The 15,433-nt window shown below is 38.9% G+C and overlaps 1 protein-coding gene across 1 annotated transcript in view; it reads left to right on the top strand.

Annotated features, from left to right (window-relative positions):
- The window catches only part of SHQ1 (SHQ1, H/ACA ribonucleoprotein assembly factor), a 101,990-nt gene that overhangs the window by 43,623 nt on the left and 42,934 nt on the right, over positions 1–15,433 (top strand). The window contains exon 10 of the mRNA XM_005910916.2: positions 12,215–12,335. Coding sequence (XP_005910978.2) covers positions 12,215–12,335 — 121 coding nt within the window. The remainder of the gene's footprint in view (positions 1–12,214; positions 12,336–15,433) is intronic.

Genomic DNA, 15,433 nt, shown 5'->3' on the forward strand with positions numbered 1-15,433 from the left:
TCTGTTTCATCAGTGAAACTTGGGAATTGATAGGCTCTCTGACCCTGAGATTTGCCCTTGTCGTTCAGTTGCTAAGTCGTGTCTGACTGTTTGCGACCCCATGGACTTTAGCACACCAGGTTTCTCTGTTCTTCACTATTACCCTACAGCCTCTAAAATTAGTTGACAGTTTTACTTGAGTCAACTGGTCTCCAGAATTGATTTCTCTGCTTCCCTAATATGATCACTTAATCTCCTGCTCTCCAGTCAGGAGACGATATTTCTTGCTGTTTCCCTCTTCATTCTAAATTGTTCTTGAACTTTTCCTTTCTTGGTCAATTCCCTGTCACAGTTAAAACATTTTGAAGAATGGAACAACTGTAGTGCTTTCAGTTAATTTCAATAGCATGGAATTCAGATTGGATATTTGAAGTTGTGTTGGTATCTGCTTTTGCTGACTGCTTCCTTACATGCCAACCAGCCTAAGAAAGGAGGGACTTTGGAGCCCTGGCGAGTGTGAACTGCAGCTGGAACCTGTGAAGGAGAGGATTCCCCTGGGAAGTCCCCATGTGCCAGTCTTCTGCCTTGCTCTTCTGGGATTCTTCGACAAGGCAGAGCAAACTTCTTTTACTTCCATCACTTCCTCAGAGCCTAAATCCGTGTTCCCAATCTTAAATTGGCACATTCTTACTGCCTATCTATATTATTTATCCTCACAGCATTTTTGGGTTTATACATATACTTTTGTATGGAAGGAAGGGTATTGTATATGAGCATGAACATTAAAGGGAAGAAAATAAAATTCTGATCAACTCCATAGACACATATTTCCTCTAAGTATCTTATTCATCATTAAATATTGTTAATCACTGAAATTTTTTTAGATTGCTTGCCTGGAAATTACTGGTTTACATTTGTATAAAGCGTTCTTTGTTCTCTTAAAATATTCTCTGCTAAGTCGCTTCAGTTGTGTCCGACTCTGTGTGACCGCATAGGTGGCAGCCCACCAGGCTCCTCTGTCCCTGGGATTCTCCAGGCAAGAATACTGGAGTGGGTTGCCATTTCCTAATCCAAAAATATTCTCTAGGGGGCAGCATTTCCTGTATGGTTTACAAATAATAAATTGCTTTTAATTGCCATAACTGATTAAGATCTTGTGGTTATTCTGCTCCCCCCCAAAAAATCACTTAAAGTATCTTATGGGTGGGTAATAGCTGAAGATACACTGCTTATCTTTTAAGTATTTAAATTTAAATCTACATGTTATTTACATTTAAGTCTACATGGTATTTCCTATACCATTTATAAAAGATTTTTTGTTAATTTCTACAGTTTCTGATCTGAGCAATGGAAAAGAACCCCAGGAGGTTAGTTACGTGGTTTGATATTATGGCTTAAAAAAATTCTATGTTTAGTGACTCTTTTAATAAATCTAAAGTCAATTTTGAGATTTTTCTTAATCTGAATTTTTAAGGAAGTAACTATAAACTTTCTTTAAGAAGATAAAGGTATAAAAATGTATATATTTAAGACAAATTTGGGAGAACAAAGAGAAAATATTTTATTTACCCTAAAGAGTGAAAGTCCTGTGGCATGGTAATATTGAGACCTAGATGAAGTATGTGCTGTGCTTAGTCATTCAGTTTTGTCTGACACTTTGTGACCTCATGGACTGTAGCCCCCAGGCTCCTCTGTCCATGGGATTCTCCAAGAAAAAATACTGGAGTGGGTTGCCATGTCCTCCTCCAGGGTATCTTCCCAACCCAGGGATCAAACCCAGGTCTCCTGCGTTGCAGGTGAATTCTTTACTGTCTGAGCCACCAGGGAAGCCCAGATGATGTATATTGAATAATAAATACTTATATGTTATCTGGAAATCATGGAAGAATTATATTTTTGCAATTTAGGGTTCCTTTAAATAGAAATTAATACTGAAAAATAATGACCAAGCATATGTTTATTCAACAGACACAAATCAAATCCCTTCTCGGTACAAGACATTAAAAGAGAATCAGGAAAGAATTATGAGGATATATATGACTTGGCTTTGACTCTTGAGTTTATTGTGTAACAGGAACGATAAGACAAAAGTACAAAATATAAGTATTTATAATATACAAAGGAGAAATAGTCCCTTAAGATAATATCTTAACATCTTCAAATGTTGGAAAAAAATCAAAACAAAAATAGCATTTCATGACACACGTAAATTATATGAACTTCAAATTTTAGTGCCCGTAAATGAAGCTTTATTGGAACATAGTCATCCTCATTCACTGGGGTGTTGTTTATGGCTGCTTTTGTGATATAATGGCAGAGTTGAGTAGTTGCAACAGATCATGTGGCCTGCAAAGCAAAATATTTACTCTCTGGCTCTTTAGAGAAAAAATTTGCCTCCCCTTGCTATAAGTACATATGAAGTTGACCCTTGAACAAGCTTGACTTTGAACTTGGGCAGGTCCTTTTATGGGCTTCCTTGGTGGCTGAGATAGTAAAGAATCTGTCTGCAGTGTGGAAGACCCAGGTTTGATCCCTGGATCAGGAAGATGCCCTGAAGAAGGGAATGGCTACCCACTCCAGTTTTCTTTCCTGGAGAAGTCCATGGACAGAGGAGCCTGGTGGGCTACTGTCCTTGGGGTTGCAAACAGTTGGATGCGACTGAGCGACTGATGCTTTCAGGTCCTCTTACAGGTGAATTTTTTTCTTCAGTGGAAAATACTGTAGCGCCCCACTGTCCATGGTTGGTTGAATCTGTGGATGGGGTAGAACTGTAGATACAAAGGCCAGATTAACCCTGTCATTGTTCAAAGATCAGCTGTATTTGGGGTTGGAGGAGAGCCCTTTCCAAGTGAGCCAAGGTCTTTGGCTGCCTTCCATCCTAAAGAGTGGCCAGCATTGATGGGCATCCTGTTACGTTTCTCTCCCCCTATAGGATGAGATGGACCCATTGTTCCTGCAGTGCAGGAACAGCAGGAGACACGGGTTCCATCCCTGGGTTGGGAAGATCCCCTGGAGGACGACATGGCAACCCACTCCAGTATTCTTGCCTGGAAATCTCATGGACAGAGAAGCCTGGCGGGCTATGTCCATGGGGTCTCAAAAAGTCAGACATGACTGAAGCGACTTAGCAAGCCCGTGTTCAGCTGCAGTGAGGCCTTGTACCAGGTGTCCGTTCCTTCCATCACGGTTTAGGTTCAGTCTCATCCAGTGTAGCTTCCAAGATGAGGGCTGGGGAGGAGGTAGAGGTCCTGTATTCTCTAAATGACTATGACCAGAAACTTAGAAAATCCAAACACAACAAAGCCCAGATCCCTTACCTCTCTTTCTACTTAATTTTCTGATGTCACCAAAAGGGACTTGTAAATCTGGTCAGACCAGGTTTGTTCTTCCCATTTACACGCCATTTGAGAAATCCGGTCTTTCTTCCTGTATGTTTCTTCTCTCTGACTGCATGTTTAATCCGGTCTTTCTTCCTGTATGTTTCTTCTCTCTGACTGCATGTCCAGTCTCAGTTTTCCCAATTTGAAACTAAGCTAATTGCAAAAAAAAAAAAAAAAGTCAGAACTTTTCATACTAATATCTACTGGGAAAAATGAAGTATAATATTAATTAAAGCAGCAATACAAAGAGTTTATTTTAAATTGAGGTACCAGGCATTGAGATCCATGCCATATTCATGGCAGAATAGTTGAAATGCAATTTTATCTGCATAATTAAGTTTTAGATGCTTATGGATTTTTAAAAAAATTGAGATCTAGATCGCAGCTGTTCTAAGAGCTTTTTCTCCATGCATGTTCAGCTTCTTGACCTGTCTACTTTTATACTTACTGTGTGGATGGGTTTTTTTTTTTAATGTTTTACCTTGAACTTGGATGCCTCACTCTTAACTGTCTAAAGAAATGGAAATTAGTCATGCTGCCATTATGTAATTTTGATGACATCAGGCCATGTATTTCTACACTGACACAACTGCTGGCTTTGACAGGTGACTTAAAGAGGAGCATAGAGTGAATGTCAAGGCTGTCCTTTCAAACCAGCGAATCTAGCAGAGACTGTTAGAGCAGAAAAGGCAAAAAGCAGCCTTGGGTTAAATTCATTATTTGAACTTCAGATGGTGTGGTGGTACGAGAAAGTTGGCACAGCTACATCCTTTTCTTGTTGGGAATAGAAATAAAAAGGGAAGGCAAACATGTTGTGTACCACACATCTGTCAGGACACCTTGACTTTTGGGTACAGATCACAAAGGTGTTATAACTAGTACAAGTTAACTGAGCAATCTGACCAAGTGGTTTTAAACTTAAGTTTTGTGTACTCTGGGTTACATTAGCAAGCTGCCTTTACTGAACAGGATCCTACCGTTTGCCAGACATTGTTTTAGACTCTGGAAGACAAATGAAAAGCTGTGTTCTTTCCCATCAAGAGGTTTGCCACAGAAGGTGATAAATAGTGACACTATGTATTATGTAGTGGCTGGGACGCAGACATACCTATGTTCATCATGGCTGTTGTTTCCTAGCTGTGAGCTTGGCTAACACCTTCGGTTGAGCCTCAGTTTCCTCTTTTATGAAATGAGCAAGAAAGCACCAAACTAGTAGGGTTAAATGATGCAGTATATAGAGAGTACTTGGTGGGTAGCTATTAATTAACAGACAGTGTGACGGGCATTTTGAAAGAACCCAAACTAGCTTGGGTGGAGGAGGGTGGGGTTGGGCAGTTAGTTGGCAGCCAGTTCCTAAGGAAGCATGGCCCATGTTGAGACTTGATGGAAAATTAGGTTTGGGTTGAGGTTTGTGCTTTCTAGGCAAAGGGAACATTTATAAAGTATGTGTTTGCTTTTGCTGATTTCATTTGTGGCTATACAGATAACATGTAGAATTTTAATAACACATATGTAATTTAATAACTGAGAAGCTTTCATAAAGTTAAACTAACTCATGTTTGTGTTGTTAAGGACTTTATGCTACTTTCTAACAGAGCCTGACATTGAAGCAAATTCCCACACTTTGATTCTCTTCATTTTGATCACTTTGATATAGTTCTTCTGTCATCCCTTTTTATGGTCCAGTGATCTCTGAAAATTAATGTTAAAGATAACTCATAAATTATCCCTCCTCATAATATGGTCTCATCAAAATCCCAGAATTCTAGCCAGGCATCTACTAAGTTACCCATTTTAAGATGATAGCCATGTTGGGTTTTATTTTGAGATGCTCTTACAAATGAAGGCCAACCAGTGCTTTCTTTCAGATGTTTTGAATCACCATTTCTTTCTCCTTTACTCTTTTTGACTTCTTGTTATGTATGGTTCAAAACTTTAAAGGACAGAACTATACCCAGAAAACACAGTCATATCATAGCTATAATGTACCAAGAGTTGAAAAGAAATTCTGCTCTTACTGTATAGAGTTAGCAATTTATGTTATTTTTTCTATGCTGGCTTTTAGCCAGTAAACATATCCACTATTCTTCTAATCTCCTAGAGATGGGAGCCATTTCTTAAGAGCCTTCAACCATGAGCTGGCCTGTCACTGAATGATTATGGTCAAACCTGGTCAGCTAATAGGAGGATCTCAGATAGCCAATGGATTCTAACTTAGAACAGTTCAATCTTGTCTCTGGTTTAAGATGTATTAACCTGAGATGCCACATCTGCCCAGAACAGGAAAGCATATTGTTCTTAGTTTACATTCCCATTAAAGGAATGCTGGAGAATGCATAGCCAGAGACTGTGTTAAACACTGTTTACTGCCCACCTGATTGTTACTATCATGTGTTTGTTGGTGGTGGTGTTGTGTTTCTCTGTTGTCATTAGATAGTCATTTTCCCAGAAGTGAAACGTGCATGGAACTTGTCCATTTATGTGCTGTATTTCTAGTTTTGAAGTCCCTTCACTGGTTTAAAACTCTTAGAGAAATCTTGGTGTCAAAAGTCTTTCCTCCATGGACAGAGTTGGCTTCACTGAGGACCAGGTGAGCATAGAGAATCCTTAACTCATCAGAGAGGTCTGTTAGTGTATCACTGCAGTGAAATTAGTTACTGTGGTTATTATGCAAGGTACCTGCTTTTTTGTTCTCCGGGCCAGGCAGTGAACTGGCGGAAAATGGTCACTCATCTGCAGTGCCTTGGAGCAGAAATGATTCTTTTGGATTTAGGTCTGAACAATTTTTTAGGCCCATGTGTTGTGTAACTAGCCCACAGCTAGCTACAACCCCACAGGGAGGCAGGTACATTGAGTCCCCTTCTAGCCAGTGGTCGTGTGACTGTCTGAAGATGGACCAGCTCTTTCCTTTGCTCATAGCTCTTGGATAAGTGCTTGGCAACTTGAGAGAAAGAGCAGTCAGTGTAAGAGATGTAAAACAGAGAAGAAAAAAAAGTGCATGCTTCCCAAGCTTCTTAGCTATGATGCTGCAGTCACCTATGGTGATTTAGTAGGAATACACGGGATCAAATATGTCCTTGGAGTAATAGTATACATTGTTGGGGGCAGGATGGTTTTAATGTACTTTTGGTTCTAGAGTGTCAGCTGCCAGTAGCCTAGTTATCTGTTAGCTTATTTGTCACATAGCACACTGCAAAAATAGTTTGAATAAGACTTACAATGAAAACATAAACTTTGAAAGAATGCCTAAAACTGCCTCACATGTGATTTTCTAGAATCACCTGATCCAAATGTTGCTTGTCTATTGTTCAAAAATACAAGGTAAAGAAGATTGAAATAAGAATTAAAAATTTTTCACATTCTTTGTCAGTATTTCAAGGGTTAGCTCTGTAGTCAGGAATATCTGTTTGGTAAATTACTAAATGTTTATTGTGGAGAATTTTGAAAATAGGGGAAAGTTATTTCTGTGTCCATGGAGATGCCATGATAGCCTTGAGCAGTGGGAGAAGTTCAGGTTGTCAGGGCTGTCCCTCAGTGGGTTCTGCTTCTAGAGAATATCCAGGGCATCTGTTGCCTTTAAGAACACTGCTGCATCTAAAATAGCAAATGATCTTAAGCTGTAAAAAAAACTCAAACTTATAAGATAAGTGAAGTTGCATCCATATATGAGGTACATCAATACAGGAGGTAGTTTTTGAATGTCCTAGTAATGCCTAATGTGATTGGCCTGTGAATCTCTGTAGAATTTGCCCTTACTGCAGTAAGATTATACATAGTTATGAACTATAAAATTAAAGTAAGTATAAACTATATTTAAAAAAAAAAAAGAAAATAAGGGAAAGTTTAAAGAAAAATAAACAACTGTAATCCCATGTGTGAAACGATGCCCGACACACATCAGACTCCCACGTTTGTTCAGTGACTATAGAAATATGAGTGTGTTCAGGCTTAAGATTTTTTTCCATGTGTATTTGTCTTTTTTTAAAAAAAGAAAGAAAATAGAGATCAGAACATAAGTACAGTGTAACTTCACTTTAAATTTTAAAAGTTGATTTCTTTGGTCATTGCTGTTATTATTGTTATTATTTTGTGACAACTGGAAGATTTGAACTTGCCTGTGGCCCCTAGCAAGGGGCAACCTCACTTTAGGCATGTCTGTTAAATGAAACTTGGAAATTTCTTAAAAAAAAAATATTTAATTTGCTTTATTCAGTGATTCATGAATCAGCATCCCATCTAGCAAGTAGAAAAGAGCTCCTATAATTTCATTAGGTAATGGTTGCAATGAATTCTCATTAAACATGTAACCTTAATTCCACACTCTTTTTTCAGAAAATCTCTGGTGTGTAGGGTCATTTTTCACTACTGCCCACAGCTGCCTTTAGGTCTTGTCCCCACAGTCCTGCCTGATCACCTTCAAATTCCCTTCCTTGTCACAGTCTCACTTCTGCCAAACTCATCTGTTTACTCCCCGTTTCCCTACGAGAACTATCGCTCCATCTAAATGGTCTCTTTCTGTTGTTCCCCTAACCTACCCCATTTTAAGTCTCTGCTCCTTTACATGCCACCCTCCAAGCTGGCATACCTACCCCTTTTCTTCACTCACTGAATTATTTGCTATGAGAAAGAAGAAAGTGTTAGTTGCTCAGTCGTGTCTGACTCTGCGATCCCATGGACTGTAGCCCATCAGGCTCCTCTGTCCATGGAATTCTCAGACAAGAATACTGGAGTGGGTTACCATTCCCTTCTCCAGGGGATCGTCCCATCCCAGGGATTAAACCTGGGTCTCCTGCACTGCAGGCAGATTCTTTACCATCTGAGGTGACCTAGCTCCAAATCTTGCATTTTCTATTAACTCTCATGTCATAGTAGGGCATGTCATATTGAGAGGCAGTATTCTGGGGCATCATGCCATAGAGGAGCTTATGTAAGCTTCAAGTGAATGTCTTTTTGGTTGACTTTGAAACCTTTAAGTTAGTAGTTGTCATAAAACTCCGTGTCCCCCCTCCCGACCCCCTGAACAAGAGAGAGAGGGAAAGTAAGAACTTGGCATATGCGTGCCCTGACAATTTTTTTCTCTGTTGCAATTTAAACTGTTTCCCCAAATTCTCATAGTTTCCTTAGTTCTCCCTTGATTTTTTCCTGTTTGAATAACATGGCTAACTTGGTTTCATCAGTTCTGTGAGTTATGATTGGGTTCCTTCCTCCTGTCTTCAAACTTAGCCTTCAAGGTTACCTACTTTGTAATTAAAGTAGGTCTGTGGTGGTGGGGAGATGGAGATCCACACTCATTAGGTACAGTTACCCTGGGCCACTTTGATAAGACACAAACACCTTGACTTAGCCAAATGTAGTTTTAGGCCTTCTAAGTATTTATTTCTCTTAACCCATTGAGCAGTGAAGTGTTTATTGACATTCTTTCCCTCTGCATATAAGGAAGCCACATAAATTGTGAACATTTTTGAAAAAGACATGGTCTCTGTTTTGAATTTAGTACCCCCTTAACTACTGAATAATAAAAATGTGATATAACCAAATGGGCCAAGAACACATGGGTAGCAGAGCACAGTGGGTAGCTTCCGGAGTCAATAAGATCAGAATTTAGATCCTCCACTCAAGGGCACTGTGAGTATCTTATGGTCCTTGAGTCTCAAAGAAAGTTTCTCTTTCTTTGAAATGAGCAAGGGAGGTTATAGGGAGAATCAACCGTGTTTTCTTTCCACTTCTCTCCTTTTCAGGGTTGGGTCAATAATTGTGATGCCTGGGGAAGTCAGTCCAGGCCTCCTGAAGGGAGCTGAGCTGTGAAGGCAGGCTAGAATTCTACTAGGTGAAATGAAAAAGTTAAGGCCTTCCAGATGTGAGGAACCGATCAAGCCACAGACTGGTCCATAGAGCCTTGCAAGCAAGTGCAGGGAACCACTTGATGAAAACAGTGCATCAAAATGTATGAGAAGGCTTGACAGGAGAAAGTCTGCAATCTGACGAATGCAGAAGAATTTATAATCTAGGATGAGTGAGGATGGGTTATTGGGAAGTGGTGGAGAAAGGGTAGCTCTGAGAGGCATTTCCAGGGAAAAATCATCAGAGCTTGGTGTGTGAGGCTAGGTGATTGGCGAAATTGCAAGGGTTTAAGCAGGTGAAGAGTCAGACACAACTGAGCGACTTCACTTTCACTTTTCACTTTCATGCATTGGAGAAGGAAATGGCAACCCAGGGTCACAAAAGAGTTGGATATGACTTAGCAACTAAACAACCACAAAGCAGGTGATTACTGTGTCATTCATTCATCATTAAAATACTTAAATCAAAAATCTGCTGCTATGGGGTTCTGTTCTAGATACTGAGGATTAACCACTGAAAAAAATAGAAGTCCCTGCTCTTTCGAAGCTTAGTTTCTAGGGTTAATTGTGTTCAAAATTTAGTGGCTGCAATTTTGGCATCTTGAGGTGTTATTAGGCAGCTCATGATGCTTTTATTATGTCTAAAAGTCAGTTGGGAAATGTCAGTGAAAGCACATCCAGTGTCTTCACGAAATGAATAGACAGTATTTTCATGTTTTAGGACTATAAAGATAAGAATAAAGCAATTAAACTGAAAATGCTGTATTTCACAGATCAAAGTAAGTGCTACTACTGTAGATTTAGTAATTTGCCTTATAGTTGATAAATTTCAGGGACTATCTTGAAGTTTGGAACACCTAGAGAGTTGTTGTTGAGTTGTGAAAGGTTCCTTTTGTAGGTTTGGGTTTGGGTTAAAATTAGGTTCATTTAACAAACAGGATTTAGAAAAGGCAGAGGAACTAGAGATCAAATTGCCAACATCCGTTGGATCATCGAAAAAGCAAGGGAGTTCCAGAAAAACATCTACTTCTGCTTTATTGACTATGCCAAAGCCTTCGACTGTGTGGATCACAACAAACTGTGGAAAATTCTTAAAGAGATGAGAATACCAGGCCACCTGACCTACCTCCTGAGAAATCTTTATGCAGGTCAAGAAGCGACAGTGAGAACCAGACGTGGACCAACAGACTGGTTCCAAATAAGAAAAGGAGTACGTCAAGGCTGTATATTGTCACCCTGCTTATTTAACTTATATGCAGAGTACATCATGAGAAATGCTGGACTGGATGAAGCACAAGCTGGAATCAAGATTTCTGAGAGAAATATCAATAACCTCAGCTATGCAGATGACATCACCCTGATGGCAGAAAGCAAAGAAGAACTAAAGAGCCTCTGATGAAAGTGAAAGAGGAGAGTAAAAAAGTTGGCTTAAAACTCAACATTCAGAAAGCTATGATCATGGCATTGGGTCCCATCACTTCATGGCAAATAGATGGGGAAACAGTGGAAACAGTGACAGACTTTTATTTTTGGGGTTCCAAAATCACTGCAGATGGTCGCTGCAGCCATGAAATTAAAAGACGCTTGCTCCTTGGAAGAAAAGTTATGACCAACCTAGACAGCATATAAAAAGCAGAGACATTACTTTGTCCACAAAGGTCCGTCTAGTCAAAGCTGTGGTTTTTCCATTAGTCATATATGGATGTGAGAGTTGAACTATAAAGAAAGCTGAGCACTGAAAAATTGATACTTTTGAACTTTGGTGTTGGAGAAGACTGTTGAGAGTCCCATGGACATCAAGGAGATCCAACCAGTCCATCCTAAAGGAGATCTGCTGCTGCTAAGTCGCTTCAGTTGTGTCCGACTCTGTGCGACCCCATAGACGGCAGCCCAACAGACTCCCCCGTCCCTGGGATTCTCCAGGCAAGAACACTGGAGTGGGTTGCCATTTTCTTCTCCAATGCATGAAAATGAAAAGTCAAAGTGAAGTCACTCAGTCGTGTCCGACTCTTCGCTACCCCGTGGACTGCAGCCTACCAGGCTCCTCTGTCCATGGGATTTTCCAGGCAAGAGTACTGGAGTGGGGTGCCATCGCCTTCTCCATAAAGGAGATCAGTCCTGAATATTCATTGGAAGGACGAATGTTGAAGCTGAAACTCTAATACTTTGGCCACCTGTTTCGAAGAACTGACTCATTGGAAAAGACCCTGATGCTGGGAAAGATTGAAGACGGGAGAAGAAGGGGATGACAGAGGATGAGATGGTTGGATGGCATCACCGACTCAATGGACATGAGTTTGAGTAAACTCCTGGAGCTGATGATGGCCAGGGAGGCCTGGCATGCTGCAGTCCATGGGGTCACAAAGAGTTGGACATGACTGAGCGACTGAACTGAACAGGACTGAACAAACAGGAAGTAATTAAGTTGGACAAGACTTCGATACTTGATACCTTTTTTCCAAGTGATTTTGTCAGTTTGTTTTTGAAGCAGAGTTATGATATTTTATATTTTTCAGTCTGAGTTTTCTTCAGTTCTTTAAGGTGGAAAAATTTATGTTTGTTCTAGGTAATTCCTTGACAAAAAATATTGATTTAAGAAATAGAGACATTTGAAAATATAATTTTCCATAATATTTTGAAAGCTTGAATTAGGGAAACATTATCTAATTAAAGCTATGATACATTTAAATATTCATTTACTTATGATAACTTCTCTCCTTGTTATTTTAATGTACCTTGTCATATCTTATGGTGTTTTTATGGTAACCATAGTTAATCAACTGTAACAATAGAGTATAAAGATTTTTCTATAATTCTTCAGGAAAGAAATAAAAAGGTTTGGACTTAATGATACTGATACGATATCTTGCAATAAAATAATATGAAAAATATTTTAAAATGATTAAAACTCTGAGCTGCTATACATATGTTACTCCTCCATATGTGAATTTCTCAGTTAAAAAAATCAGATTTTTTTTTCTTGAGGATAATTTTATTTTTTTCAATTTCCTTTAGGGAAAAGTGCAGTTTTAAAGTGTCTACTGGACATTCACAAAATTTTTCAGGAAAATGACCCAGCTTATATTCTAAATGATCTCTACATCTCAGACTACTGTGTGTGGATCCAGAAAGCCAAGTAAGTTTTGAGTTATGTATGCTACATGCTCCCATTTCTGAAACACTGAAGAAAGTGAAATAACCTGGAGGTTAGTTTTAATGAGAGAGAAACCTCTACACCTACCAAATACTTGAGAAGTAATGGATCAACATGGGGTACTTGGTGAAGTTGCTTAGGGAGGAGGTGCAGATGACAGAAAGGTGAAGTTTTCTAGAAAAAATTAGCAATAGCTTGGAAAATAAATGTTAAACAGTTGTGACTATTCATTGTTACGCTATTGACTGTTCCCAATGAAATCACAAGACTGTTCTATCTGAACCTGTATCTGGAGTTTATTTATAGGGGAGTGTGAATGTGAGTGTGTGTGCTAGCAAATGTTTAACATGACAGGATAGAGACCTAATCAAAATAACTGTGCCCTCTTTGGTTAATCACTGGCAAATGGAATCCTTTATCAGAGTATAAGAACAACTTTCAGAGCCTAATTAAATGTATCTAAGGGTCTGAACGGAGAAGGCAATGGCACTGCACTCCAATACTCTTGCCTGGAAAATCCCATGGACAGCGGAGCCTGGTAGGCTGCAGTCCATGGGGTCACTAAGAGTCGGACACGACTGAGCGACTTCACTTTCACTTTTCACTTTCGTGCATTGGAGGAGGAAATGGCAACCCACTCCAGTGTTCTTGCCTGGAGAATCCCATGGACAGAGGAGCCTGGTGGGCTGCCGTCTATGGGGTCGCAAAGAGTCGGACACGACTGAAGCGACTTAGCAGCAGCAGCAGCAGCAAGGGTCTGAACACTAAGAAATGAGCTCCTTGAACTTGGTATGTAAAAAAAATTTTTTAATTGTTTACCATTGTCTCATTCAAGGAGGCTTATCAAGTTTAAAAATACAATGAATTTTCATTTTGTTAAGAATGTTCTATAGACCTGATTCTTATCAGACATGCCTAAAATATCCATCTTAGTAGCAGGAGACTGTTAATTGAGAACATACAAAAAGAGCCTTTGATTGGAATAATTCTTAGGTGCTATAGAAAATGATGGCATAATATCATTTGTGACTTAGAAGATAAATGATAATATTTTTACTATTACTGTGAATGGTAAATGAATGCGTTAGGATGGCTTTTAATGCCTGTTTTGAACAAGCCATTATACAGAATTTATTTTTGATTTCTGTTCACGGGGAAGCAATTATATTGCAGAGTGAAGTAAGAAAAAAACTTGAGGCTATACCTGTTGTAAGCAAAATGCTTAGGGACTGCTCAAGATAATGCCTAATAGCATACAGCAGGTGGTGTCAGCATTCGAAGTAGAAATCTAGATTTCACCAGATGGAAAATTGCATCTTTAACCCCTGAGGTCATAATGGTATGTCATCACTTCATTTGATCCTTCTGCTAATTGAGCTTATCAAATACCCTGCTGCCATTTCCCGTTGTTTTCATAATAAAATTAAATTGAAAAGTCTATTTGTGAGGGTTTAGGTTTTTCTTTTTTCTTTCAGGGTGAGGATTTTATAAGCATGTAATGAGCATTGAAGTTTATGCTAGGATCCCATTTCTGAGAGCGCCTCCTTGCTCTGTTTGTGGCATTCTTTATTGACTAGAGAGATCTTATTTCATTGAAGTAGAAGAGTGTAATACCCTCAAGTTGATGTGGGGATTAATAGGACTTTCTTTCGCTTTAAAAGTTTTCCCTTTGTTTTAAGTTGCCGGAAATCAAATAACATTCTTAGGCTACTTGTCATTGTTGTGGTGACAGTAATTTTTAAAAAGATGTTAATGTATAGGGAGCAGAATAGAAGAGAGAAACAACAGGAATGCTTCAAGTTGCTTTGGAAAAGAAATTTTCAACTTTATCATTTGACTGTAATGTCCCTTTCTCTAAGTAGGTTGTGTTGTTTTCACTTTGTGTGTTATGTTTTACCTATTTTCCCCTCCCCCTTGAAGTAAGAGAACTGAATTTTAAATTTTCTAATATCATTCTTGATTTTTCAAACACAGAATAATTGAGCTTTCTAGTATCATCTTAATTGTGAACTTTGAATTAATAATACTATGGTGAATGTCCATAATTTTCATAACTAATTTCTTCCTTTCTTTCACTTTCTATCTCATTTCTTTTCCAAACAATTAGTGAAATCTAGTGCCTTATTTTTATGTATTAAAATAGTTCTGCATTTTCCTTAGTCTCTAGTTGATGCTTTTTATTTTTAATAATGACTGTATAAAATTTTATTTGAAATACCAGACAGGTGCTACATTCTGACTAGCATTCCGTTTTTACAGTCAGACATTTACTTTGGCAAAAACTTACTGGAATATGGGCTGCAAAGTCATTCTTATGGTGAATTAATGAAGTTAGGACAACAGTTACCATGAGGTTTTGCTTTAGTGCTTCATAGTTTTCCTTGTAACATTTGTGTCCTGTAGAGCACACTTGCAGGTCTTAAAAACTGAAGCTCGTGTATTTTTATTTCAAGTTATAGACTCTGCACATTACTTTTCTAAAAAGAAATGCTTCATGCTATCCTTCATCGTAAGCTGCATTGTAAGTTTCAAGTGTGGTGGCTCCTACAGCAAACACACCCTGGGTAGCAGCATGCAGGGGTGGTTTGCTTGAGGTCATATATCTTATAAGAGATATGTCTGTGATAATCTCAGGTCTTCTGGCTCCAGGTTGCATGTTTTCCCAGATATGCCACCTAGACAAGCAGTTGTCTCTGTCCATGATATGGGGTGGGGTAGAGAGTGAAGAGGGGAACCTTTCCTGTAGAGAGCTTTTCCTTTAGGAAGAGGGATTAAGGATTTATCTGTCTTCCTCAGGGATGTTCCCATAGCACTTGGTTTAGAGATCACTTGGGCACACACTGTGTCTGCCTCTCATTGTAGTAATTTAGGTGCATATCTCTTTCTTCCTCTAAAAATTTAAAATCCATGTGAATAAGCACCTATCTGTGCCCATTACAGTCCCTTGTGAGCACAGTAAATTTCAGTTGAATTGAATGGTGCCTCATAGAGCCAGTTGAAGGAACACATCTTTTTTTTTCCCCCTCAACTGAACTATAAATCAGCTCTAACCTATTTTTATTGAAATTTTTAGCTACATT

This window comes from Bos mutus, chromosome 22, assembly GCF_027580195.1.
Source record: "Bos mutus isolate GX-2022 chromosome 22, NWIPB_WYAK_1.1, whole genome shotgun sequence".
Lineage (NCBI taxonomy): Eukaryota > Metazoa > Chordata > Mammalia > Artiodactyla > Bovidae > Bos > Bos mutus.